The sequence below is a fragment of the Balearica regulorum genome, chromosome 5 (genome assembly GCF_011004875.1).
Source record: "Balearica regulorum gibbericeps isolate bBalReg1 chromosome 5, bBalReg1.pri, whole genome shotgun sequence".
In the NCBI taxonomy this organism is placed as follows: Eukaryota; Metazoa; Chordata; class Aves; order Gruiformes; family Gruidae; genus Balearica; species Balearica regulorum.
In genome coordinates, this window is record NC_046188.1 from 60,473,579 (window position 1) to 60,501,208 (window position 27,630).

The 27,630-nt window shown below is 38.5% G+C and overlaps 1 protein-coding gene across 3 annotated transcripts in view; it reads left to right on the forward strand.

Moving 5' to 3' along the window:
- Window positions 1-24,398, forward strand: part of PARVA (parvin alpha) — a 71,195-nt gene extending 46,797 nt beyond the window's left edge. For all 3 annotated transcript variants that reach the window (XM_075755204.1, XM_075755205.1, XM_075755203.1), the window contains 8 exons: window positions 3,983-4,098; window positions 9,548-9,606; window positions 10,641-10,660; window positions 12,018-12,079; window positions 12,754-12,822; window positions 14,445-14,546; window positions 15,308-15,380; window positions 19,370-24,398. In XM_075755204.1, coding sequence (XP_075611319.1) covers window positions 3,983-4,098; window positions 9,548-9,606; window positions 10,641-10,660; window positions 12,018-12,079; window positions 12,754-12,822; window positions 14,445-14,546; window positions 15,308-15,380; window positions 19,370-19,446 — 578 coding nt within the window. In that variant the 3' untranslated portion in view covers window positions 19,447-24,398. The remainder of the gene's footprint in view (window positions 1-3,982; window positions 4,099-9,547; window positions 9,607-10,640; window positions 10,661-12,017; window positions 12,080-12,753; window positions 12,823-14,444; window positions 14,547-15,307; window positions 15,381-19,369) is intronic.
- Window positions 24,399-27,630: the final 3,232 nt, after the last annotated feature.

Sequence of the window (27,630 nt, forward strand, 5' to 3'; positions counted from 1 at the left end):
AACCTCCAATTTAAATAAACTGTCCTTTCAGAGTCTGTCAAAGTATAGTATTGCTGCTCTTAAGTCCATATGCATACCAGCTTAAGTTTTCTGGTACTAAATTGGTTTGTTGGAATGGGCAAGTACCTCCATAAATGTAGTAGACAGTCAGAAGGAGAGTTAGGTCCTAGAACTCTTTATTTGTGTAAAATTTTGCAACATAAATATGAATAATATTTCTGATCGTTTAAGGCTAAGTCTGAACTACTGATTTTGATTACAAAACTTTCCTTAAGATTAGGATTACACCCTTCCTGTTCTAGTGTATTAAAAATGAACATAGTAAGATCTAAGGGAAATGCCCTCACTGGCCCAGCACAAGACATTTCAGTGCATATAGAATCATAGAATGGTTTGGGTTGGAAGGGACCTCAAAGATCATCTAGTTCCAACTCCCCTGCTGCGGCAGGGACGCCCTCCACTAGACCACGTTGCCCAAAGCCCCATCCAACCTGGCCTTGAACACTTCCAGGGATGGGGCCTCCACAGCCTCTCTGGGCAACCTGTTCCAGTGCCTCACCACTCTAACAGTAAAGAATTTCTTTCTAACATCTAATCTAAATCGACCCTCCTTCAGCTGAAACCCATTACCCCTTGTCCTGTCACTACACTCCCTGATGTATAGTCCCTCACCAGCTTTCCTGTAGGCCCCCTTCAGAAACTGGTAAGCCGCAATTAGATCTCCCCGGAGCTGCCTTTTCTCCAGGCTGAACAATCCCAACTCTCTCAGCCTGTCCTCATAGGAGAGGTGCTCCATCCCTCTGATCAGCTTTGTGGCCCTCCTCTGGACTCTCTCCAACAGCTCCATGTCTCTCCTGTACTGGGGCCCCCAGAGCTGGATGCAGTACTCCAGGTGGGGTCTCACAAGAGCAGAGTAGAGGGGCAGGATCACCTCCCTCGACCTGCTGGTCACACCTCTTTTGATGCAGCCCAGGACACGGTTGGCCTTCTGGGCTGCAAGCGCACACTGCTGGCTCATGTTGAGCTTCTCATCAATCAATACCCCCAAGTCCTTCTCCTCAGGGCTGCTTTCAATCCATTCCTCGCCCAGCCTGTATTTGTGCTTGGGATTGCACCGACCCACATGGAGGACCTTGCACTTGTCCTTGTTGAACTTCATGCAGTTCACACGGGCCCACCTCTCCATCCTGTCTAGGTCCCTCTGGATGGCATCCCTTCCCTCCAGCAGGTTGACCACACCACACAGCTTGGTGTCATTGGCAAACTTGCTGAGGGTGCACTCGATCCCGCTGTCCCTGTTGCCGACAAAGATGTTGAACAGTGCCGGTCCCAGTACCGACCCCTGAGGAACGCCACTCGTCACCGTTCTCCACTTGGACATTGAGCCGTTGACCACAACTCTTTGAGTGCGACCATCCAGCCAATTCCTTATCCACCGTGTGGTCCATCCATTGAATCCATGTCTTTCCAATTGAGAGACAAGGATGTCCTGTGGGACAGTGTCAAATGCCTTGCGCAAGTCCAGGTAGATGACGTCAGCTGCCCTTCCCTTATCCACGGACGCTGTAAGCCCACCATAGAAGGCCACCAAGTTTGTCGGGCACAATTTGCCCCTGGTGAAGCCATGTTGGCTGTCACCAATCGCCTCCTTATTTTCCATGTGCCTGAGCATAGTCTCCAGGAGGGTCTGCTCCATGATCTTGCCAGGCACGGAGGTGAGACTGACCGGCCTGTAGTTCCCTGGGTCTTCCTTTTTATCCTTCTTAAAAATGGGGGTTATGTTCCCCCTCTTCCAGTCGGCGGGAACTTCGCCAGACTGCCAGGACTTGTCAAATATGATGGCAAGTGGCCTGGCCACTTTATCCGCCGGTTCTCTCAAGACCTGTGGATGCATCTCATCAGGTCCCATGGATTTGTGCACCTTCAGGTTCCTTAGACATTCTCAAACCTGATCTTCTCCTACAGTGGGCGGTTCTGCATTCTCCCAGTCCCTGCCTTTGCCTTCTGTGACCTGGGCAGTGTGGCTCAAGGATTTGCCAGTGAAGACTGAGGCAAAGAAGTCATTGAGTACCTCAGCCTTCTCCATATCCTGGGTAACCAGATCACCCACTTCATTCCAGAGGGGACCCACATTTTCCCTCATCCTCCTCTTATCACTGACATACCTATAGAAGCTTTTCTTGTTGTCCTTGACACCCCTGGCCAGACTAATTTCTATCAGGGCTTTGGCTTTCCTAACCTGCTCCCTGGCTGCTGGGACAGTTTCTCTGTATTCTTCCCAGGCTACCTGCCCTTGCTTCCACCCTCTGTAGGCTTCCTTTTTTTGTTTGACTTTGTCCATCCACAGGGGCCTCTTGGTGTTTTTGCTTGACTTGCTCTCTGTGGGGATGCATCACTCCTAAGCTTGGAGGAGGTGACCCTTGAATATCAGCCAGCTGTCTTGGGCCCCTCTTCCTTCCAGGGCTTTGTCCCATGGTACTCTACCAAGCAGATCCCTGAAGAGGCCAAATCTGCTCTGCTGAAGTCCAGGGTAGTGAGCTTGCAGAAAGCAGGGTATCAGCAATATTAGAAAATTTGGCCTCTCAATGTCTTTTAAGTTTGGTATCCACAACTATTTCACGCTCGTGAATACCTTGACCAGTATATAGCAGTTTCCCTGTCTCCTATACCTATCTTGAGTTGAGCTGTTTTGTATCCTGTTCCATTCACAACAACTTAGTGAGAGGGACAGTAGTAGTTCGAGGGAGGAAGAGTGAACATTAGGCATCTCTGACTTTCCCCTTCGTGTGGTCCCACTGAGCTTTCTGTCCCCATCTCTTTTCAACTTCCCCCCAGGTTTTTTCCATTCTCTGCTGTGCAGCTGGAGGCAGGGTGTTTGGAGTGGCCTTACAATTTAACTTCTAGTTTAAATTTAATGTTTTACATGTGTTTTAGAGCTAAAGTAGAGATAGATAGCAGCAGCTGGAGCCAGCTGTAGCGCACACTGGTGCTAGGCAGACAGACATCTTTTTAGTGTTCTGCTAAAGCACCTCATCCATGACCACTGGCACCCCAGCAAAATTTGACAGCAATACCACGTTGTATGTGAATGGGCATCTCCATGGCATAGTTGAGACTTGCGTTGGGAGATAATGAAGAAGGATATTTTAGTGAATCTGATCCTGCTTTACCAATGCAGTAAGGTAGTAGTTATTGGTTAGTTCAGGTACAACAAAACATAAGTGCACTGTACTGTAGCTATCAAAGATCATTTAGAAATACTGCTCTGGGGAAGACTATAAATGCAAAAACAAAATAGAAGAAGAAAGGCAAAATAAGAACTAGAAATTATTCGCTTTCATACAGATGGTTTGATACTTGATTAAGGATTTCCTACAGTATGGCTTTTGATATCTTGTAAGTCGTGTTAGTGTTAACTACCCAATGAAACCTGCTGTGAAAAAGCTTCAATAACAAGAACTGTAACAACTTCATGAGGAATGTTTGAGTCATTGAGTTTAGTAAGTTATTGCTTAAGGCTTCTGCCAAAATAGGCTCGTTTATCATCCTGCAGACATTGTGACACTTAAAAATGAATAAGTGCATGTTATGAGTACAAAAATATCTTTCTGATAGTCTATAAATCCTTAGTGAAATAAAGGGAATAAAGGAAAGGAAAGGCGAATGCAGAGACAGCACTTAAACTGCTGTACATGAAATCTGGCTTTCGGATTAGCTTTAGATTTCCATCTACACAAGCGTATGGCATCCAGACATGTTGCAAAAAGTAATGCTTTGGTGCTGACCTATGTTACTGACTGGGCTGCATTCTCATAACCTGTTAAGCAGGAGAAGACTAGTAAAGGAGAGGTGCCTTGAAAGTGTCCCCTGGCTTCAGGCAGCAAGAGGAAGAGAGTCCCACAATCCCTACATCCTAAAAAGTAAAAATATGTGCCCTAGTTACTTTGCAGTTTGTAACTTGTGCTTTTAATATCTATTTCAGCTGTTCATGCTAAAAGTCTCGTAGCAATACTTCATCTTCTGGTTGCATTATCACAGTATTTTCGAGCACCAATCAGACTCCCAGATCATGTGTCCATTCAGGTGGTTGTTGTGCAGGTAAGAGAGGTGTTAAACAGCTCTTGGTAGTGTTGTGAAATGGACTGAGTGGTTTCTTGAAAAACACATCTAGAGTTTCTGTTTGGGCAGGCATGCGTGTGTCTCTTTGGCTGACAAGAAACACACGTGCATCTACCCCGCTGACAATGCTTCAACCAGAAAAAGGCAGAAGTGCTTTCCCAGATTGAGCTGTGGCTCAGAATATCTTATTTTGTTTGTGAAGTGGCCAGACTCTGACATTAAAAATATATGAAGCATTATTATTGTTGGAATATGTTTGTTTATCACCCAATATGATCTCTAGAATTATTACTTTTCCCATTTTTGACAGTCTTCTCACTTGTGTAGAGATTCAAATCATTCTTGGCGCTGAATGATGAATTGTCACTGTTTATTACATTCAGATTCATGTTAGGTGACTAAATATTCTTTTTCAGCCTTGTGCATGCTAATTTAGTCTGATTACAGTATTGGCTTTCTCATAAGCATGCAAAAAAACCCCGTCAACTGAATATTTTGTGTCAGTCAGTCTCCTTAGTAGAGCCTCATCCATCCAAACTCTTCATGTTACTCTGTTCATCGTTTTTCTTTCACTTGGACTTGTGCTTGCTCTATCTTATTTGGCCTCTTCCCATTTAGTCTGCTTTTCTTTCTCTCCAATTAACTTTGCCTTTATTTTTCACACTGTAACTGTCTTTATGTGTTTTAACTGATGTTACCCTGAAGTCTCTCGTGCAGAGAGCTGTTGCTCAGGTTTTGTGTGACTGAAAATCTGTGGGACAGATCTGAGAAGGTAACCACTCCTTTTTCCAGCATTCAAATCAGACAAGTTTTGTAATTTGGGGAGAAATCTGAGGGAGAGTCTCTGGTAGATGTATCATTGACGCCTGATAATGACTCATTGAGTCTCAGATTCTGCTTTGAAGGTTTCTTTATAGACAATGAAAGAGAACCCCAGCAAATCTGCACTTATGTGTCTAAGGCTTCGGAGAAACATTACTTTCAAGCACTTCCCTTTGACTGTTATATTAATTACACTAGTTTATCTCAAAGTTCTACCAAAACTAGCCTAAGAAATCAGGAGTGCAGTGGTCAGGGTATCTTCGAGATGAGAAACTAAACCAGAAAAAGAACACAGTCTTAAAATAAAGAACCAGATCTTGCATTCTGCTGTTGCCTCATATGTCCAGACAAAATTCCTGTTGAAATCAATGGATGTACTTGTCCTGTTGTTTAATAGGCTAATGCAGTTCAACAGCAAATCCACTGAAGTCAGTAGAGATAAACCAATTTAAAAACAATAAGTAGTGGGAGAATCTGGCTCACTGCTTTGCCTCTTAGCTACACAGCTGTAGCTCAGGCGCCAGTGAATTGTAGAGAAAGCAGTTGCACTAGAATAAAATCCAAGTAATGTTGCAGAAGGTTTCGCCCTGCAGACGCAGTTCTCGGTGAAAGCCAATCAGTGGAACTCCAAGGCTATGCTGATTCCTATTAACATAGGGTGGGGGCCAGTATTCTTACTGTAATTGTCTTTGAGACATTTTTCATTTTTATTTTATGGTGGGTGGGATTTTTATTTTTATTTTTTAAATCTGCCTTTCATGTCCTGTGGGATTGGTTCTATATAATTCATCATGTACCCTTTGAACTCAATGAAAGTTTTAATCAACAATCAGCAGATCCTGGAATCTAATTTAAGTGTTCAAACTTGCACGCCTCATGTTCTAAACCCTCATACGTTCTGTAAAGTAAGGTCATGCGTAGGGAAACTCAACAGACTGCGTAGTAGCTGGTTTTAAATTCTACTCTATACAGTTTGATAAGGGGAATAGGAGGGAGAGAGAAAGAAAAGAACAAAGTACTTTCATGAAGTCTTTAGGGAAGACTGTCCTAATTAATTTTGTGATTTTGTTAGGCTTAGAAACACATAAAATGCAAGGGTTGCCATGTTGGCTGCGTGTAGTTTATTGAAATAGAAACAAAGATAGTTCTGAAACAAAAAATGTGCTCATGCCCAACAGGTAATCAGCACAGTTCTTACAAAAACTTGTTTCCTTTGGCTGTTATGTACAAAAGCTGTTAGCAATAAGAGTAGTATGAAATCTGGGTTATAAGCTGATTTGGGAAAAAATGTGATAGTTGGACCTTTTGTAGCTATTTTGTTATATTATTTTCTTTTCCTTCCATACTAATATAATGAATAACTTTGAACAAAGTCCAGGCTTTGTTTCATCATTTCTACTGAAACAAGTGAGAACTTTTGTGGAGAGCTGGATCTTGCCATCATTTTGCCTCTTTTTAAAAATTATTTATTTATGCCATTCACAAATGGTTAAATGACAGATTTTTTTTGTGTGCAAGAGCTGTAAGTCAGAGAGTGTAAAAATGCATTGGCAGAGCAGCCAGAATGGCTGCAGCATATTCTGAGCAATGGGACAGCAATTCTTGGGTGCATAAACTACTGTTAAGCAAAGCCAGGAAATTAATGAGATTAGAAGAAGGTGTACATCACAAGCTTAATCTGAGATCGTTGGTGTCTCTGCCTCTCTGAAAACCCTGGGAAGGTCTGAAATGTTTCCAAGCAGCATTGCCTCCAGGTTCCCGAGAAGTCTTTTTTTGAACCTACAACAAATTTTTTTGTTCTTTCAAGCTCGTGAATTTCATCTTGGTGGGGCAATTGTAAAACATGATCCTCCAGATGAAATGGGTAGCAGCAATACATAGGCAGAACCCATTCAAATAGTGGGAAGGTTTTCAGAATGAGACTTTGTGTGGAAATTAAGCAGTTGACCCTCAGTTATATAAAACTGTTGACATGTAGCTGATGTGAAGAGAGAGATGAAGACACCTTTTCCATTTCCAGACATATTACCCAATTTTTCTGTTCTAAGGGTAGTCACCAATTTAAAATTATAAGTTATTTAGGAAGATCTTTCATGGCCTTTAGTGCAGTCTTTCAGCTATGAGGGAAGAAAATGCCAAGCGTGTCCAAATAAAGTCACCTGTGGTCACTGGAATGTGTGCCCAGCTTTTCTTTTTAATGGGGAATCTTAATTCATGCCTCATTTCTCAGTGACTTTCAAATAGTAGGTATTCATTTTTATCATTTGTTATTTCAGTTATAGCCACTGTTGTCTTTAAGGAACATTGCTGGTCAGTCTTTCAGTCCTCAGTAGCACTTCTTTGTATTTTTAGGAATATTGTGTCATTCTTTGTCTAGTATAAAACAAACTTCCGAACAGGTGACATCAGTGTTAGGGTCAATTTGAGGTGGAGAATTTTTAAAGTGCAAAAGATGCATGGGAAGCAGCCTTCATAGAGAAGGTGCTTAGACTAGTGTTTCTAAGGTCCATTCTGATTGTTGCTGTTGGGACTTTTTCACCAGTGTTTTTACAAATCAAAAGCATAAGAAAGTCTTATCTTGACATGTGCTGGTCAAATAAGTGTCCAGCAGATGCATGTCATATTTGGGCAGTGTGGAAATTCCATTAATGTTAGTTATCAGATGCCAGGCAAAAAACTAGGACTTGATGGTGCCTTTTTTTGTGTGTGTGTGTGTTCAACAATAGGTTTAATGTGCAGGATTCCTATGGACATTAATTGTGCTTCATCAAAAAGGGAAATATGTTTTATATTGGTACTGGAGTATGTTTTTAGGCTATTTTTGCATGTTTGCAGAGGGAAGGTAGGGTATTAGAAGCCTTTTTCTTGTCCCATATCACCAGACTGGGCACTGAGAAGTACAGTTGCCATTGCTACGAAGCTCAACTCCTCTAGGAGCCAAGAGTGATAGGACTTTTGCTCCAGAAGACATCATTGGCATGTCAGAGTCATCATCAGGAGGAAATAAAAGTTTCCTTTCACTCTGCAGCCAGGGGAAAAATAAAGAAAAATCCCAGAGTGGAATTCTAACTTGAGTTAGCATGAACTAGATAGTAACTTCAAGTGCACAAACTGGAAATGAAAATAGCCCTAAATGATGTAGGGTTTTTTTCAGACTTTCAAGATACATGACAGAAGATGTCTCAGCAGCTGTTCTGTGCCCCTTGTTCCAGTATGTAACACACTGGACTCCACTCTCTCTTTTTAATGCTCATAGGTCCTCTCTCAATATGCTTTTAACCACATGCAAGATACTTAGTTTAAGGGGCTTTAAAAAGTATAGTGGAAAACCTCTGAAACTATCATGTAGCTAAAAGGACAGTTTCTATTACTGCAAGTGCCACTCTGGTGTGACCCAGAGGGTGCCATGTATGGCTTTCTTGCAGAAAGTAAGTTTGATCCTCATACATTTCAGTAATGCAGTACAGAAGTAATAGACTCGGGCCTGCCCAAATCCTCAGCACATCATACGCTGAGGACTGCCTCAGGTAGGGATGAGCTGGTTTTGCCAAGGCAGGGAATAGCAGCAGCCCCAGTTCACGTGCCATGAAGGACTTCTCCAAAAGGTTATTACTCTTTTCTCTTTTCCACTTAGAAGGCAAATCTAGGACCAGCATAAATTTATTTTTCTCATTTCCTTGTATGACGGGGAGTGAAGAATCATGAATAATTGCCTAATGTCTAGACTTTACATGCAGTCGTCAGCATTTGCCTGACTTTCTGTATTGCAAAATTTTACTAATTCAGTGAATAGAATTAACAGAACACAAAGAGAGGCAAAACATATGTGCGGTATTTACACCACCACCAGCTGACTGTGATCAGCATCCTGGAAACAATGTCAAATTTTTAAACGCCTTCATTTCCCAGCTGACTCAAATAGCAACCATTTGAGTTGGCTTCTGCCATTTTGTGTACAGCTTCTAGACACAGGCCACTCACCACCATGTATGAAGGGCTTCCTGCGTCTGAAAAACATTGGAGTCAATGTGTGTATTAACACCAAGATGACTAGGGTCTGGATTGTCCTCCATTTTGGTTTTCTATCACAAGCAAATAGAGCTCTTTATGTGGAGAGAAGTGAGAAAAGGAGAATACTGAGGCAAAAAAGAAAGTGTATGGATAGGGCAGAAAGAACAGCTAGCCTGGGAGCAGGATTTTTGCAGAAGAGAAGCATGGGCACCATCTGCCAAGCTGTTCATTGAAATACAAGGTTTAATTCAACTCACCTAGACATACCTCTACTAAAATACTTACATATGGGTGTAGGTGTTTCAAATGTCTTGCTGAATTAGGGCCTTTAAAAGAAAAGTGAATTAAGAACAATGGAGAAAGGAAAAGAAATACTTCCTTCTACAGGTGGAGTTTCAAGTTTCTTGTTAATGTACAAAAGAGTTTTCTGGAATACTTGCAAGGTGAAATAATATTACTCTAAGTTTGTTTAAAAAAAAGTTCTTGTTTTGCAGATTTCTTATCTAATTATGTTTGTTGATCACAAATACATTTTTACTGTACCCTAAGCATTGAACTTTACTGACAAAAATGTCACTTTTTTAATTTTTTCCAGAAACGAGAAGGAATCCTCCAGTCTCGACAAATCCAAGAGGAAATAACTGGTAACACTGAGTATGTCAACACCACTTTTGCCAGCAGTTCAGTAATTGAACACAGCTGCATCTCAGAAATTCTACCATTTGCTGATATTTAGATTTTGGTATTGGGGTTCCAGGGAAGATGATGCATCAGCCAGTGATTGTATTTTAGCCTTTTCGAGAGTTACAAACATGCATCTAAAAATACAAAAGGGTGAGGAAATACAGAGCTGGGGAACTAAAAGCAGGAGACCAGGGTAAAAAAGAAGACAGAGTGAAGATATACAAAATCTCTGTTTTATTAAGTTATTATATTTCTTATTGTTTCATTCAAAAGTCTTTCAAACAAAGAAGAAAGATACGCCTCGTTCTCTTATGTTGGTATTTATTTGATAGAGAACTAGATTCTTTCAAAAAGGAATGCGTTATGACTATTCCAGGCATTTGGACTTTGGGGATGCAAAATGATGGTAGTAAGCCCTCTACATGTCATCTTACCAAGCAATTTATAATAAAAAAGTTATTTCAAACCAACAGAAAGCAATAATAGAATATCTTAGTTTCTACTAGAATGTAGAGAAGCCAGGCTATTGTCTTATTATCAATCTTTATGGATTTATTTATGTGTAATAGTTATATGAGGGATCAACTGGAGCAAAATGCTACAGTTCTTAAGAACCTAGTCTGAGCATTGTTTTGGCTGGAATTGTATTGTAGTTGGTGTGGTAAATGCATCTTTAAAGTAAAGGGGAAATTTTTCACTAAATCAACATGAAAAACTCTTCTTTGCTTGGGCAAGGTGTGTTGATTTGGTTCAACAGTAGGAAATCTGAGATCTGGCCTCCCATGAGACTTTAGTGAAGCCAGGAGATATACTGATGGACTCCAGACTAATACAGATTCTCAGTTGGAGTAACTTGATGAAGGTTTTCTTAATTTGTGGATCTACTCCAGTTTTCACCAAACTGAAAATCTGGCCATGTAGGCTGTTTTCTTTTGCAGCACAGTGTCTGCAACTGAATTATATATAACTGTGTTTTGTTCTTTTTTTTTTTTTTTTTTTTATAGGGCATTATCAGGAAGGCATGGTAAGTTCATTTGATTATCCTTTTCTTGATGCAGCCAAAGTATACATTAGTTCTGCAATGGGTGGTCACTTTGATCAAACTGCAAGGAAGTAGAGGATTTCAAGTTGCCCTGGCAAATATATAAATATATGCACCACAGGCTATTGTGGCAGTTTACAAAAGGAAAAAAGCATTAAAATCAGTCTGCCCATCTTTAAAACACATTTCATTGCTTTTCAGCACATGTTAATTTGCAGGTGCTTTGTGGTTTAACCTCCAGAACATTACTGTAATAGTATTAATGGTCATAAGTTCCCAGCATAATAGAAGATGATGTCTTATCATAAACCAGCTGGCGAACTTGTTGGCATTCTTGCATACATTACCTACTTACACTTTAATGACTTTGGGTGATTATGCAGCAGGCCTAAACACCATGCAAGTTCATGTGCCTAGTTTGTCTTACTGCTAGTAGTGAGACTGGCCAAATGCGTGGCCAACAGAAAACACTCATCTGAGGAGCTTAGGTGGAATCCCACCAAGAATTTAGCATTTGCTTCTTGTATTATTTCAATAGCTGCTCCACAGCTGATTTAAAAGGCTACATGCATGACATCTTTTCCCCGTGATATCCCTGAGGAGTCTTCCTTTGGCCTTCTCCAAATGCCTTTGGATCTACTGTAGCATTTTTTCTTGAGCAATGTGAATGTAGCTTTTTGTGGACTCATTCACTGTCATTCAGGTGACTGTCAAAATGGAAATTGCTCAGAAAAGGCTCTGGTGCCTTTTTATATTTTTTTTTTTTTTCCTGTTTTCTTCAGCAGATGGCTACAGTAGCACTCCAGTCATGCTGATAATGTCCTAAATTGCATATCAGAATGGCCCAAAAACATCTATACAAAGGATTGTATTGCAGCGGTGTAATCATAAGTTTGCTTGAGGTGGTTAATACTATAGAATGCCACAATGCAGTCAGTGGCCCATGGGGAAAATCTTCCTCTGTAGATGTGGAGATTCTAGATGTAAACTCATGTTCTTCTGCGCAAAATGATTTGGTTACTTATCTCCCAGTACCTGACTGTTTTAAGTTTTTATGCATAAAAGATACCATTCTTTGTTCAGTTTTGAGAAACAGGGTTATTAGATAATCCAGATCCTACTTGAAAATTATGCTTTTTGTAACTAATAGTCAATAAGTTACTAGCAGCTTATAGCAAGAGAGCAATATGCAAAAATACGTGGTGCTTGGAATATAAAGAGACTATATTGAAACCTTTTGCTGACTGTGTTGTCTTAAATGAATATGTGCCTTAATACATGTTTATTCTGTATTTGGACAACTGCTGCTAGTATATTAATGCCTGTGAATGTTTTCCAGAAAGAGATGCATTTGATACTTTATTTGACCATGCTCCAGACAAGCTCAATGTAGTGAAAAAGGTTGGAAGGTTTTTACTTTTAAAATGTGTAACGTGTGCATGTGCATGCTTGTGTGTATCCCTTCATACATATGTAGCGAGCGTGTATGTATGTAATATATAATTAGTATAGTTTGCATACATTAAATACAATTAAGCCTTATCCTTAAACAAATACGTAAATTCATTACTATAATGTTACTTTTTATTAATACTTAGCAGCATGAACTTAACTTTGGAACACAGAACAACATGTAGTTATCAAAGTTTCCATCAAAAAGAAGTTTTCACCAAGTGTATGTCGAGTAGAACCCAACTGCTAGACTGAGTGTACTGAGGCCAAAGAGGTATCCAGTTTACAACTGCCAGGGGTCTGATCTAGAGTCTGTTGGCCGCTGTCAGATTTGAGTGGAGTCTATTACTCACTTCCCTATAGTCTGCTACAAGGTTTTTTTAACAATTTATTATGTTTTAACAGTGTGTTTTTATTTATATACATCACGTTCATTTTATTTCTGTCCTTTATTGTTGGGACAAAAAAAGGGGTTTTTTATGTCACATTTCAGTTTTAAAACTTAAGAATTGTGTTGCAGTCTCTTCACTCATGCAGATTCTCTTCTGAGTGGGGTTCATTCTGCATGCATTTAACTGCTGCCCTACTGAATAGGTCTTCACTACATTGTTTTCGTATTTCAGACTCTCATCACCTTTGTGAACAAGCATCTGAATAAATTGAATTTGGAGGTCACTGAACTGGAGACCCAGGTAGGATTTTAGAGCCTTTCTTAAAGGAGAGGGATAGTCGCACTATGTTCTGCACTATGCCCCCAACTTTATCCAGAAATTTCATCGAATTATTACTGATTGAGCTCTAAAATGTTATTTCAGCAGGAAACCCTTCAATTCTAAATATGTTGGTATGAAGAAGACCCTCACCAATTAAGCAGAGAAATCGTGAGGGCAGCTAAATTTCTCTAAAACAGTATTGTACTTCTATTAACATAAAAATTAATTAACAGATGTTACCTCTCGGACTCTGCCAAGTGCTGTAAGCAGAACCTGTGCTTGTTTTGGTCAGGAAAGAACTGCGTCCGCTTGGTTTGATCCAACGTCAAGCTGAACAGTTGTTTCCTGCCTACCTTTACACAAGCTCGCAATTGCATGGGATTACAATGACTCTATTCAGTGAGATACGTTCTTGAGAGTAAAGCTACTCAAGTGTTTAGGCAGCTGTACAGTTGGGCTGCAGGCTTGATTGCACCACAGAAATAATGTGGTACATGGTCGTCTTTCTTGTTCTCAGCTGCTAAATTGGCTGGACAGAAGCTAAAAAGCTTAATCCTGCTGTATTAATACCTCCCCATGTATACAATTGCAGCAGTTATAAGAAAATTACAAGGTCAGGCAGGAAGGATGGTATTCACACTATCAAAAAAAACCCCCAAATGTCTTCAGGGTAGACTTTATTTTATGTCTTGATTCACGTTATTAAGAATCTCTGATTTATAGCTATCAATCTGATAGAGCTTTTTTCAAAGGTAAAATTAAGATTTAGGTGGAAATAGCGGGTAAGGGCTTTCAGAAAAGTGTTCCCTATGCCTGCTTATTGTATTGTTTACTTTTGGGAAAAATGTATTATTTAAATGTACCTAGAAACCCCTTAAGCATTTATCCAAAACAGTATTCCCTAAGGTGAGAGATTGTATTTCTGTCAGTTGAAAGAAAATTATCTACTTCAGGAAGGTGAGGGGTTGCTTAAGATAACTCAGTTTGATTGTGAGGATATCTCAGTGCACTGATAGACCTGATGCCACAGGGGTAAGTAAGAGGCCTTTAATAAAATCTTATGGATGTTGCTATTTTTTAAGATAGAAATGAACGTATATCATAGCAATTAGATATCTTCCATCTGTAATTACATACACTTAAAATTAGATTGACTCAGACTTGGAGAGCACAGACCAAAGTGATTCTTTGTTCCTTTATTTCCTCCAATATACTGAATTTCAGTGCAGTCATGAGATTGCACCCTCGTTCTGCTCAGGGAACGCATGCCATTTGAGAGCCTGAAAGGTGGCGGCTCTGATTCCCCACAACTAGTAGAACAGAAAGCAAAGAACAGATCAAAGCCACTGAGCACCTCTCTTTCCAGGAACTTTATTCTGAATGTATATTTCAGCATTAGGCTGGTTTTGAAGAAGACATAACAGAACATACTAACTAAATAAAAGGAACCAAAGTAGTGAGATGAGATGTTTTAGTTGTAATTTAAAATATTTGTATTAGGAGTTTGTTGACACTTCTGCATTAGACAATATATATTTTGTTCATTAAGCAAAGCAATGAGTTATTCTTCAGAAAATGTGCTAAAAATGTGTTTTTTACAGTTTGCAGATGGTGTATACTTAGTCCTGCTAATGGGTCTTCTAGAAGGCTATTTTGTTCCACTACACAGCTTTTTCTTGACCCCTGATAGTTTTGAACAAAAGGTAATTAGATTTATTTTTTTCTGTTAAAAACAAATAAACATACAAACATGTCTAGTAGTAAAAGGATGACACAAACTTTTCCGCATAAGCTTGATGTAAATAGGTGAAATCAAGAGAGGACTGTACTGGTAGCTATTTCCAAGCATTTTTAAGATCTTGATATTAATGCTTACACAGGATAAAAGGGAAAATTATGTTAATGATGGGGTGGTTAGCAAGTATTAACTGGTTTTGGCAGCCATTGTGTGATGCTGTCATTGAACCAGACTTTACTGTTCATTAAGTGTATAAAGAATTGTACACGTGAATTTTGTGTCCAAAATCCAAGAATTTAACATTTGAAAGGTTTCATGTTTTTTGGAAGCATAAAGTCATATATGTACTATGTATCGTTTCAAGACCAACCATTATCCCAGTGTCTGTTGCTATCCAGGCAATTCAGCTGTCTATTCATGTCTATCATGTTCCAATTTTTAAACTTGCGGAAGGTGGGCTACTCTTACTTGTAAGTAATTGTTCTATGTGTAATATTAGTTCACATATTACTTTTTGATTAGTTTTATATTTCTGAAACCATCGTCACCACCCAGAAAAAACAAAACAATGGATTCCATGGACCAGGTCTTCCATTGATATATGGAACCCTGACTAATTTTTCTTTCCAGGCATCTGGGTCTGCAGCTTTAAATACATCTTGTTTTGACCATTTCTACTATACTGTATATAGTTCACAGTAATGACTACCTTTATTATATTACTAGGTCGTCAATGTATCCTTTGCATTTGAGCTAATGCAAGATGGTGGATTGGAAAAACCAAAGCCAAGACCAGAAGGTATCTATTCTACATTTTTTGTATCACCTTAAATATTTGTGTTGGATCCAGATCTTATCTCATAGGATTATGGTATAGCTAAATGAAGATTAAAACATTAATCCAAGAGCGAAAGGCAAGATACGTTTTGAAGTGCTCAGGCAACTTTGTATTTTAAATGGCTGATAGATAAGCCTTTTTCAAATGTTGCAAGGCTTCCTTTCTTGAATGACCAGGGTAAGATTCGCATGGCCAAGCATATGCAGTAATACTCAGATATTCACTGAAAGAAGACGAATACAGTTGTAAATAGTGTCACTGGCAGATGGGAATTGCTCCAATTGCTCCATTTTTCCCCATCCCACATCTTCATACTATACCTCAAGTATTCCAGTTTAATTTACAAGATTTTCACAAAAGGAGTGGATGTTGTGGAAGAAGAATTTCAAATGTTCACATAACTGCCTTGGAATGCAGGCCCTAATCGTGCATATTTAAATTAGATTTAGAGCTGGAAACTGAAAGTAAAATGTGTCTTCAGGGAAAATGAAGGTTTTGCTGCTGACTTTAGCAGGACCAAGATTCCACTCCTCTTTGCTCATACAAATACAGGGTTTAAATTAAGCTTTTCAGGCTGAATATAGGGCCCTTGATTCACCATGTTATAGGGTACTCTTGTGGTTCCTCCCATGAGAAGTTACTGCTTCTTACCATGCAGGAGCTGGATGTGCAGCTTCTGCCCCACTCTTCCCAACAGGGGTAGTAGTGGGGCTTCTGCTAGTTACCCAGCATAATAATTGATATATATATGTGTTTTCAAGACCTATTGCAAATTCACATTCTATGGTGTGCAGTCTTTTCCTGCCATAATATTGGATTGTCATTCCTTGAGGAGTTCATATAAGCTAATGCTCAGAGTTTTATTTCTAATAATAAGGGCTCTCTGGAGATTCGTGCACACATCACTGAATCAAGTTCTGCTCCATTCTCCTTATTTTCCATCCCTCCCAACTTCCAGATCATAACAGCTGCAGACATACACACACACAAAAAAATACGCCTCAAGCTTATGCTGCCTATACGTTTAATCTGGACCTACCCAGCCTATTTTTCACTTCTTTTGATTGCTTGAACTCTTATCCACAATCATGCTTAACTAAACCAGTGGTGACTGTATCACAAACTTTTTATGTTTGAAATAGTCAAAGAGAGAAGGGGGAAATAGTGAAATCTAGGGATCCAAGTAAAACAGAGAGTATCTGTGATCCCTTATTCCCCATGGAGGTTTAAAATTCTTATGGCATTTAATTTTTCAGGTATTTATTGCTCTAGGGGACAGCTAATTTTTCCAGTATAAATCAAGCCATAAGGATATTTCAGCATATATAAGACATTTCTTGTGCAATTATTGAAATGCTTAATATGAAACTTCCTGCCCAATGTGAATGGAAAAACACATCTGTTTTATGTGTTGTTACATTGGGCACAATGCCCGTACTTAAAATTTCCAGTGAGCAAAAGAGTATTGAAAAGGATCTTACCCTAAATGTGTATACTAAATACTCTTTAAATTCCTACACTGTTTCTTTGAGGTTCTTGAGGAAAAAATATGCTGAAAAGTGCTTTAGAATATGAAAAACATATTTAGTGGAAAAAAGAATGTGGTTAAATAAATGAGTATGAAAACCAATGATTTTTATGGGGTCAACAGTTTATTTGGGTTATTTGCAATATAATTGAAAAGGTTTAAAAAGCTTTCCGTGACCTTTTACTTTAAAAATGGCCGGAACATTAATCTACTGAGTCTATAATGAATTCATTTGCAGTTTGAGCTTTTTCAGATTACTTCTTGAAATGTGTACATCAAAGCCAAACTCAAGTTTCTCTTTTTGAAAATTGCAACCAGTAAAATGTTATGCATGTTGGTCAAACACATGTAGCAATGGAAATAACTCATCTTTCTCTGGGAGCATGCTACTTTTTAGTTTGGACCTTTCTGTGGAATTCTGTTGTGGTGATGGAGTCTTCTGATAACTTTGCAAAGACCTGTCAAAGTTACCTTTTTATTCATTTGAAGTTCTGTATTAGGAAATGAAGGTGTTACGCAGCTTGCTGCTGGCCTGAAAGAGGAAACTTCCCAAGTTATATGCAAACAGTATTGCAGAGTATAACATGATGTTGTGGGAGCAATGTTCCCTTCCTGTAGCTTTTGGCATTTTCTCTTCATTTTATACCAAGTATTTTTGATCTGATTTATTAAGAGCCACAAAACCATATGGCCATAGTTTCATGACCACGTGGAGGCTCAGCATAATATCTAGGTTTGAGTGTTTTCACCCTTTGTGGATGTCAGTTTGCCATATAGCTAGTATATTTAGCTCTTCAGAGTTTGCATGCTTTGGGAAACCATGCGTAGGTTTGATTGGATTCATTCTTCAAAGTATAACTCATTCACAATCTATGAGAAACATTAGTATAGATAAATATAATAGCAAAACTATCTGATGATTACATACATGATTTACTAGGCTTACTTGGAGATTTTGAAGATAATAGGAGTATGCACACTATCTGCTTTACACCTTTGTGGCCAATTCCAAGAACCAAAGTTAGGAGATTGAGTTCCTATACAGTCAGCAGAAAGAGATAGGACAATTATAATTCTAGTCTAGTCTGTTCTTTCAGAGGGCAATTCTAAGTCCCTATTTGAGATTGAATATTCCTTGAAGCACTAGTGTAGACTGCTGCAGTAGTACTTGTCAGTTTGTTTTATAGATTTCTTGTGAAATAATATTGACTTTCTCAACAACTTCTCTTGGAAACAGCAGGTATTCATTAGCTTTTTGTTTCATATAAATCCTTTACTTTAGATGTTGAGTTTCTAAGGACTGATTCAGCCATGTACATCAGCTAACCCAAAGCATTTTCAGAAGTGTCTTCGAGGGGCACTTGTATACTTAGCTTCTTTAGATCCTTTAGAAAATTTAAACTTGCCTCTGGCTATCTTGCTGAAATTAGGCCTAATAAAGGATGTTGCAGCCCAGAATGGCTCAAGTCCTGCAATTGTTACATAAAAGAAGAGTTCCATTGGTTCCTGCCTGATGATTTTTTCAAAATAATTACTTTTCAGTCACAACTGACTGAAGATTCAGTCATACAAATACATGTAATCCTAGACACAATTTGTTTCATGGACATCTAAACCTTGTGTGCTGATTTCATCTGGGATAGAGTTAATTTACTTCTAGGAGCTGGTTAGTGCTGTGTTTTGGATTTAGGATGAGAATAATGTTGATAACACACTGGTGTTTTTAGTTGTTGCCAAGCAGTCAGGGACTTTTCAGCTTCTCATACTGCCCTGCCAACGAGAAGGTGGGGAGTGCGCAAGAAGCTGGGAGGGGACACAGCCAGGACAGCTGACCCAAACTGGCCAAAGGGATATTCCATGCCGTATGATGTCATGACTAGGGGTTTGGCCAGGAGGCAGCATGGCTCAGGAACTAGCTGAGCATGGGCTTTGGGTAGTGAGAAACTGTGCTATGCATTACTACTTTTGTATATTCAATTATTATTCATTTGTTTATTTATTTATTTATTTTCTTCGTCTTTCTTCTGTCCTATTAAACTGTCTTTATCTCAACCCACGAGTTTTACCTTTTTTTTCTTTTCAATTCTCTCCCCCATCCCACTGTGGGGGGAGTGAGCGAACGGCTACGTGGTTGTTTTAGCTGCCTGCTGGGTTAAATCATGAGACTTTGGTTGCATTTCTACATCAGCAGCATTAGCCATTTGTATCACTAACTAAAAGTGCTTGAAATAACGATTTTTGAGTTACCAGTTTAAAAACTGTGCATTATTTCTATTTCTACTCTGTCTTACTATCTTTGTGATTTGAATGTCCGTGGATATGGGTCTGAGCAAGGAAAGGGAGTAGAGAATAGGCACTTTTTCCGAAAATGTTTTGAGGTAATGAAGTTACTAATGTTTTTTTCCCTTGTCTTTTTTTCTAGATATTGTAAATTGTGACTTGAAGTCTACACTGAGAGTACTGTACAATTTATTTACTACATACAGGAATGTGGAGTGAAGAATTGATTTGGGATGTAAAGGAGTGTTACGAAAGCAAGCATCATCATTAAGCATATTTTTCATCGGTATTCCTCTGCATCTTTATCCTAAAAGGCACTAAACCATTTATCTGAAGAATTTTTAATTGATTATTCTTGCACTACTATTTTCATAGTAGATTTAAAACTAATATAAATTATGAAGAAAAATGTTTGGAGTAAGGTATTTGGGTATATTCTGGGAGAATTCATGTTTCAGTAACAACTGTCTTCACACTGTTTTGTACTAGGTGAAGCAAGAATGAAAAAAAGATTTAGTAACTTTAATTCAAATCAGTCTTTGAAACCAATCATAGGAAGATTCACCACTGAGTATCTATTTTAATATTTTTTACATATATCTTTTCTAATCTGAGGATTTTCTATCCATGATAAAATGGTTGCATTCTAATTATGAGAAATGTGCATGGGAAGAAACAGTTAAATACTCTTGTTCACTGCTAAAAAGAAGAGACTTTGTCAAGCTCTTAACCTAATTAATTTATATTTCCAGTGCTGTTAGGCTTGAATTTTATGGGTACAAACTGAAGTGGCTACTCATTCCTTCAGACTTACTATAATGTGATACTCTGCTTTAAATATGTGTTATTGAGCATTCCACATAGGCATACTTCGCAGCTTGTCACTTGGTTTTGTGCAAGGAAGAGATCTTTTTTGCCAAGTGCACATTTCAGGAGAAAACACCTGTATAATACAGTTTCCGTATAATATTTGCATTATTATATAGTATTAGTAAAACAACAGCTTGTTTTTCTTTTAGTAGTTTTAAACACAGGATTACTAGGTTGCAGGTATAGAATTATTGCTAAATAGGATTTAGACTCTGTCTAAATCTGTTGATTTTATGATGAATGTATTTTGCTACATTATGTCCAACACAAAAAAACAAGATTTATTTTCCAGAAACATTCCTGTAGCCTTTGAGATACAAAAGCACTGCTTTTAGGTCAAAACTGCTCCCATCTGCAAAGACTCTGTTACGGTGTAAGGTTCTTTGGTCATTTTGCATGGCTATAAAGAGTACTTTTTTCTAATCACAACCAAGTATAAGCTGTTACCTGTTTGGTTTTAGCTTTAACAGAGACACAGAAGAGAAATGGGAGTTGATTCTTCCCTTAGACTTCATATCAAGCACCAGTTATGTTTCCATAAAGCTGACAGAGACTGCCTGACACGAGTGTTAATCATCAAAAACTGCACTAGCATAAGATGAAGAGTAAATAAATTATTTGCTAAAAGTCTTGATGTTAGTATTAGATACCTTTCTAAAAGAAGTGTTCCAATGAAACCACAGATTCTTGAGATCCTGGGTTACACAGTAAGGAAAAAAATCCTTAGGCAGAAATTACTGGACGACTGTTTAGAAATCTTTGGACTGCTTAGTGCAGGAAGGAGACTTGTTAATAGTCATCCAATTATGGCAGAACTGGTATAGGTGAAAGGGAAAGCAATCTGTCAACTCTTGAGTCTGTTTATCTCAAGAAATGTAGTGCTGGCAAGAACAGTCAATAACAGCTACGTATTACTTAGTATATAAAGCATTACACATTTTTCAATTTTCCAGGGCTTTTATTATTAATATTGAGTTTTCCAGTGCAACATTAGCATAAAGGAAAGACAAGCAATTACGTTCTGTCTTTGATGAACACTAACTGATGTTTAATAACAAGGTGATACTGACTTCTGCCAGGGGGCCACAGAAATTATTATTCTGAGAAATAAATATCAACTTTTGCAAAGGAAAGTCAATATTTAATTCAAAGGATTCTGAACTCGAATTGTTATCTGATTGTTATAAACATTCTAAGTATCTCTATTAAAGTATTTTTTTATCTCTGTATTTTTAACCGAGTTTCTGAAATTAGAGGTGCAGAAAATAACAATTACTTGCCTTTTACACAGGTAAATAACCGGACATTATGACCTCAGTGAAAATGAACGTTTTCATTATATCTTTAATATCTGAGAAGCTAAATGATAGGAATTAACAAAACTTTTTTTGAGCAAACTGAGGCAGAACTTCTCACCTATATACCAGCAACAATTTCAGCTTATTTTAATGTTTCACATGTAAGTTTTTCGTTTGCACACCTAGATTGTAGTAATAGTAATTGTTAATTAAAAAATGTATGATGGTTTTTCTGCATATCATGCTCAGCTGAAATACCTTTTACAGCTCAACAATGCCAAAACATTTTGATTGCCCTTGTTTTCAGGAGTGCACTTTCTTTAGAGAGGAGATTTACATATATAAAGGAAAAAGGTTAGGAACAGTGAAACTGGTTTTTGCCCGGACTTGAAAATAAGTATTCCTGTGCTATATTGGTATAACATTACTGGAAATTTTGAAGTCTGTCAGACTCGATTTTCCATCCTTAAAATCCATAAAACTGAGACAGAACAATGAAATCCTCATGCTGAAATGCAGTTATGCAGAACCATTGAAACATTTAAACAATATCCAACCTTTACACAATTATCTATCCTATGGTAAGAATTTATGTAAATTAAAATGTGCTATATAATCAAGAGTGTCTTATGTAAATATAGACCCATATGATAGTTTTAACACATTCACACAAATAGTATATGGTGCCATGTAGGAGTGGGTCACTGCTTATATTTTTGACAGTGTAGATTTAAATAGCTATCAGATAACTATGAAATATAATATACAGATTATATCTAATATTTATTGCTTTGATACAGAATATTATAGAAATATCATATACTACTGTAGACAGTTTGCTCTTCAGCCATCAGTGTAGGCCAGCACCTTCCTTTACGGAAGTGAAATATTGTAAGCTGGGCCAAATTCTGCTGACACCTGTGATTCTTTTATTCTTGATACACAGCGGGGTATACTGATGTACAGCTGAATGCAGAATTTTCCTCACTGTCTATATTCAGGTAGAAGTTGTTTTAAGTTTTACATCAGTCCTGGTTTTATTTATAATTACCTTAAATGATTAAATAGATCCAAATCAACGGATTTAGCCCATGTAAGATACAGTCATCTGGAGAGGCCAGTTTCTCTATTGGTCCCGGAGGAAGCCTCTGTTCTTGAGGATGCTGTATCAGCAGTGGGGTAGGTTTTTAAAGCCAGCTATGAATGTTAAGATCTCATGGTGGTATTTGGATCTCATCTACCAGACCAGTGTGCTTGTCTATTGTGCTCTGCCACATGAAGACTTATAGGTAGCTGAGTCCACCAACAACTGGCAGATTATTAGCCTACCCTGAGTAACAGACAGTAAACATTGCTGCTGCTGAGGCATTATAAAACTGCCAAAAGAACAGAGTTTTCTGTGCTTCTCTGACTTCTAATCCATCCATTGCATCCAGCAATATGGTAACCAGATTTGTTTTGCGGTTGGAGGTAGGCATCCTTTCCCTATTGATGGATGCTGACGTACTCTGTCAGCCACACAAAACTTATTTTTTCAAAGAGGAGCTGCAGATTCTTAATAGTATGTCAAAAAGATGTTGTCAAAATGATTGTCTAAAATCCTAAGATCTTGAGGTCAACTCCTTTCAGATTTTTTTGCCAGCTGACTGGCATTTAGTTGCCTTAAAGAATAGGCCTTAGAAAAAAGGTATTAAAGGAATCTTTGCGTAATTTTACCTGATACACACACATAAAGTCCAGAATTGGATTGCTCCATATTCCCAATGAAGTACAGATGCACCAAATTTCTTATTAAATGAGCTGACTGCAGAATGTCTAGTTATTTACATTTCTTAGGCAGTAGATATCTTCCTGTTATAGGGGGGCAGCAGCCCTTGCAGCTATGTAGTTCAGGAATTCAAGTGGACCAGTGAGCACTGGATAAGGTCCTAATCTACTTCAACTGACTGTGGACCAAGTTGTTGATTGGCATATCTCCATATAAACCAGTGGCATTAGATCAACAGAGCATTGGTCCTTTCTGTTTTACAGAGGGTTACAGTACTCAGGAATGGTTTACATTCAGGCAGACTATATTGGTTGACTTTTGTTCTTACTTATTTTCTTAAAATATGTTTTTAAATTCATGTTTCAGATTAATTTAGCAGACACATTACTGCAAAGCCACAGTGTTGTAAAGCAGAATGTCTTTTAAAAGTAATGTTTTTTTTAATTAGAGAAAGATATATATGATATTTAATATACTAGATACTAGCTTTAGGTCTAGGTTTTGTTATTCTTGTCTTCCTATCAAAACAGCCTTCATGAATGGCCTGTGTGTGTGCCAAGCACCCAAAGAGAGAACAGTGCCTTGAAGACCTCTTGCAAGATTTTCTACACTGTTACTAATAGACTTTTTTCATTTTACTATAAGAATTAGTGTGGGTTTTCTCTTTACAGTTAAAAGTACAATTAAAGGCTGAAGAAATCTTTTGTAGAGAGTTATAATTAGTTTAAAGTAAGATATTTTGTTTTGATGTTTTGCATGAAAAATGGAGATAGCAGCACCAAAATTCCAGAATTATGCATACCTCAGCATCCACAGATTTTCCAAAGAGGTTTTGAGTCATTTAACATTTACTAGGGCTAATTTTACGTATTTTGACAATATTTTCTATGTGACTATATCTTTTTGCATTAACGAGATTTTATTTTCTGTCTAACAGTTTAATACTACACACTCTGCAACAATGTTAGTGTCATTCAAATATTTGGTTTTCAATTTCAATATCAAACTAATTGAGAAAAAAGAATATTTGCAAAATTTGTTTCTTAACATGTCCATCTGAAAATAATGGTTAGTTTAAATCAAGCTGCATTGCCTTCAGCTGCAGGGTTAGTAGCTTTCACAGAATATATTTTATGTACTCTGTAAACGAGAGACACTCTATTGTTGATTTTTTCCCTGTGCTTATTCTGAAACCTTTGTTATGATCCACAATAAAATTTGCACCTGAAAATCAACACTGTATGTTGTGTTGGGTCAAAGTATGAGATATATGATGAAAAATTAGGAAGGCTGTATGGTTTATGTTCTCAGAGCTCTCTATGCATCTAACCCATTCTTTGTGGGTGTATTTGGTGTTTATTTTCTCTGGGGGCTGTGACAGCTGAAAGTGGGTTGGCAAAAACAGCCATGTAAACATATGCTTGAAATGATTAACAGCAACAGATCAGGAAAATGCTGTATTTGACTCAAAATAGCAAAGTATACCTTTGCTTTAATATTATTGTGCTGAACACTTCAGTGGTGATATTGCAGCTGGGTATAATGCAATTTTCTGCAGAGTAATTTTGTTAATTTGAAATTTAAGAAAATGTTAGTGAAATGCTAAAATTATCAAAATTAAACTGTTCATTTCAGAAAATAACTGCATTTAGGAAGATTTTTGATATCTATTTTTTATAAACTTGTGTTTGTTGTGACCCTTTAATGCAGGAGCTTCAGTGCAGAACTTGGAACCAGTCAAAAATATAGGCATCTAAAGTGCTACAGATCAACAGTTTTAGCCACTGACTTACTGGAATGAATCCAGAAGCAGGTGTTTGATCTTTAGGTCTGCTTGTAAAGCTGAAACCACCAAGCAGAGCTGCCTAATCAACAGGGAACACTAAGGACAGGGTGCGTTTTAATGCCATTCTTCAATCCCAGCCTGTTACTCAGGGCTGGAAAGAAGTATCTCTGTCTGCTTAGGATCCACAATCTTAATCCTTAAGCCTTACCATATGGACTTGTGGCTTTTGTCCTGAATTTTGTGGATTTTTTCCTGAAAAGCAAGTAAACCTGCTCTTCTTCAAACATTGCAGTACAACAAAAAGGTCACAGTCTGGCTACCTCAATTTCTTCATCGCTGTTCACCCAGAAAGTAAAGGATCTGGGTTTGATGCCCTTCTGCACCTGTGGGAGTTATTTCTCCTCTTTCTTAGAAGAGTGCCATAACCTGCAGTATGAATTCAAGGTAATATGCTTTTTTTAGTGTTGTTGGAGGGGCACCGTCAACTCATAAGCTGAAGTTGCAACTCTGTGTATAAAGTAATTCCACATTAACTGACACAGAATGAGAACAAAAGAGGGAGCATAACTGGTGGTTAGGTTGTTGAAAAGGTGGAAAAGGATTTGGGGGAAGAACCTGTCTTCTGGGCCTCTTGTATTTAACTCAATCAGAGGGTGCTAAAATACCAAAACACATTTTGAAGAGGAACCAGAACTAACATCGCCTCTGTTTCAGTGCAAAGTTTCTGCTGAGTTTTGGTCACTCTCTTCCAGGACTCTGCTGTCAAAATAGCCCCAAGAGAAGGTATTCCTACCCGACGCAACCTGCAGCCTGAGTTAGGTTTGCATTTCCTGACGCAAAGCAAGTAATAGTGTCATCCCCTGTTTCCTACCTGTTCTCTAGCCATTAGGTGAGCTCACATGGGAAGGTGAGCACCACATCATCTGCAAGCTATGTTTTAGGAAAACAACAGACACGACTGCATTTTGTCTGTAAAACCAGTTGAGCTTTCTTGGGTCTTCTGTGAGCACAAGTACTGGATTGAGTGGTACATCTCATTTTTGGATCCCAACCAGATTAGAACTAGAACTACTCAGTCCTACTGAGACTGGGTCAGCTCTGAACATCTGCGGGTGTAAAATGCTAGGGATTTTTTCAATTAAAATCGAGGGTGAAATTTAGATGGTTTCAGGGGAGGTGGTGCTCAAGCAGATTTTTCCAGGATTGCAACCTTGGTGCCTATATTCTGTTGTGTGAAGAGCAGAAGATCTGCCTGGGGCCATGCCCCTCACGTGGGCTGGGGAAGAAAACCAGAAGAGCATCATCTGCTTCCCTTCTGAGATCTCCATGCTGTGGCAGACTGCACAGACTGTTTCCTACTTGGCTCAGTTTAATTTTATTTGGAATAAGCCTGAAAACATGCGTTAACTATTCCTCCCTCTCCTGGATGTTTGCACTGTTCCAGTTAGGTGAAAATTAATACTAAACTAGCATGTTGAGGCTCTAAAGTCTTCAGCTGTGACTAATCGGCCCCATCCACTGCTTAGGGCTTTTGATGCTGGGACGAATGAACGGTGCTGACTGAGTCATGTCTCTGAATGATCAGTCCATTGGATCACATGCCAAATTTATAACTGTTATGTTAGATGAACAGATGAGGTCTATTAAATTACATGGGGGGGAGAGGGAAGGGGGAATCTCTGTGACCAGAACTTACTTTTTTTTTTTTCTTCTTTATTTTAAATGTAATTTTCCTTTTTTTTTTTTTTTTGTTTTTTTGGGAGGCAATACTTAGGTAAGGGGAGGAGTACCTATATTCCCATGCACAGTCTGAAACTTGCAAGGTGCTGAGGACTGTAGTCTCAATTCAGCAAAATACTGAATTAACTTTAAATATGTGAGAAAAGTCCTTGTGGGTTTTTTTGAGTCTGTTTTACCTAGAAATGGATAAATGTTCATGTCACTGTGGGAAGCCTCAGTCACATTTACACTGAGGCCTGCATTGTATTGTCTTCACATCCTAGCTAAATCCTATATAATTACATCCACAAACCCATTGCTTTTAAGGCCTGCTTTCCTCAAAGGATCCCTTATAGCTGCTTTGTAAATTACCTCATAAGAAGATATATGCTTCTTGTCCACTCTAGTGTTCATTAGGAGTTTCACCTGCATGAGAGTTGAAAAACGAGGATAATTTATGTCTGCTCTTGTGAGGCCCTTGGAGATCAGATAACTAAATCAACGGCAGAACAGCAGAATGCTGCTGTCTGCTCTCAACCTTGGCACTAAGTTTGAGGCAGATATACCTCAGGTGTGCTTATTATTGCTGTTTGGTTTATATCCATGCCTACAGGGTTTGTTGCACTAGCAGTTCCATGCATGCATGCTGTGATACAGTCCTGGTCTTGAAAGGCTCACAGTCTTGCAGGAATGTGGGAGTAGGAAAGCTGTAAGTGAACTTCTCTAACTTTATGCAGAAGATCGTGATAGGTATGGATTAGGAGCTAGGTTCCCCTTTCTGTACCCTATCTGTGCCTTTAAGGTGTGGTATAAAGCAAGGAGCTAAAAAGTTACTGATGAGGCTTGCGTGGAATTCCAGTTTCCAAGGGAAAAGGGACCAGGAGAGTTTCAAAGGCTGTTAGCTTAAAAGATGAGCACACTTCTTGTGCTGAAGATGTAGGTGCTCAGCGTCAGGCCACTGA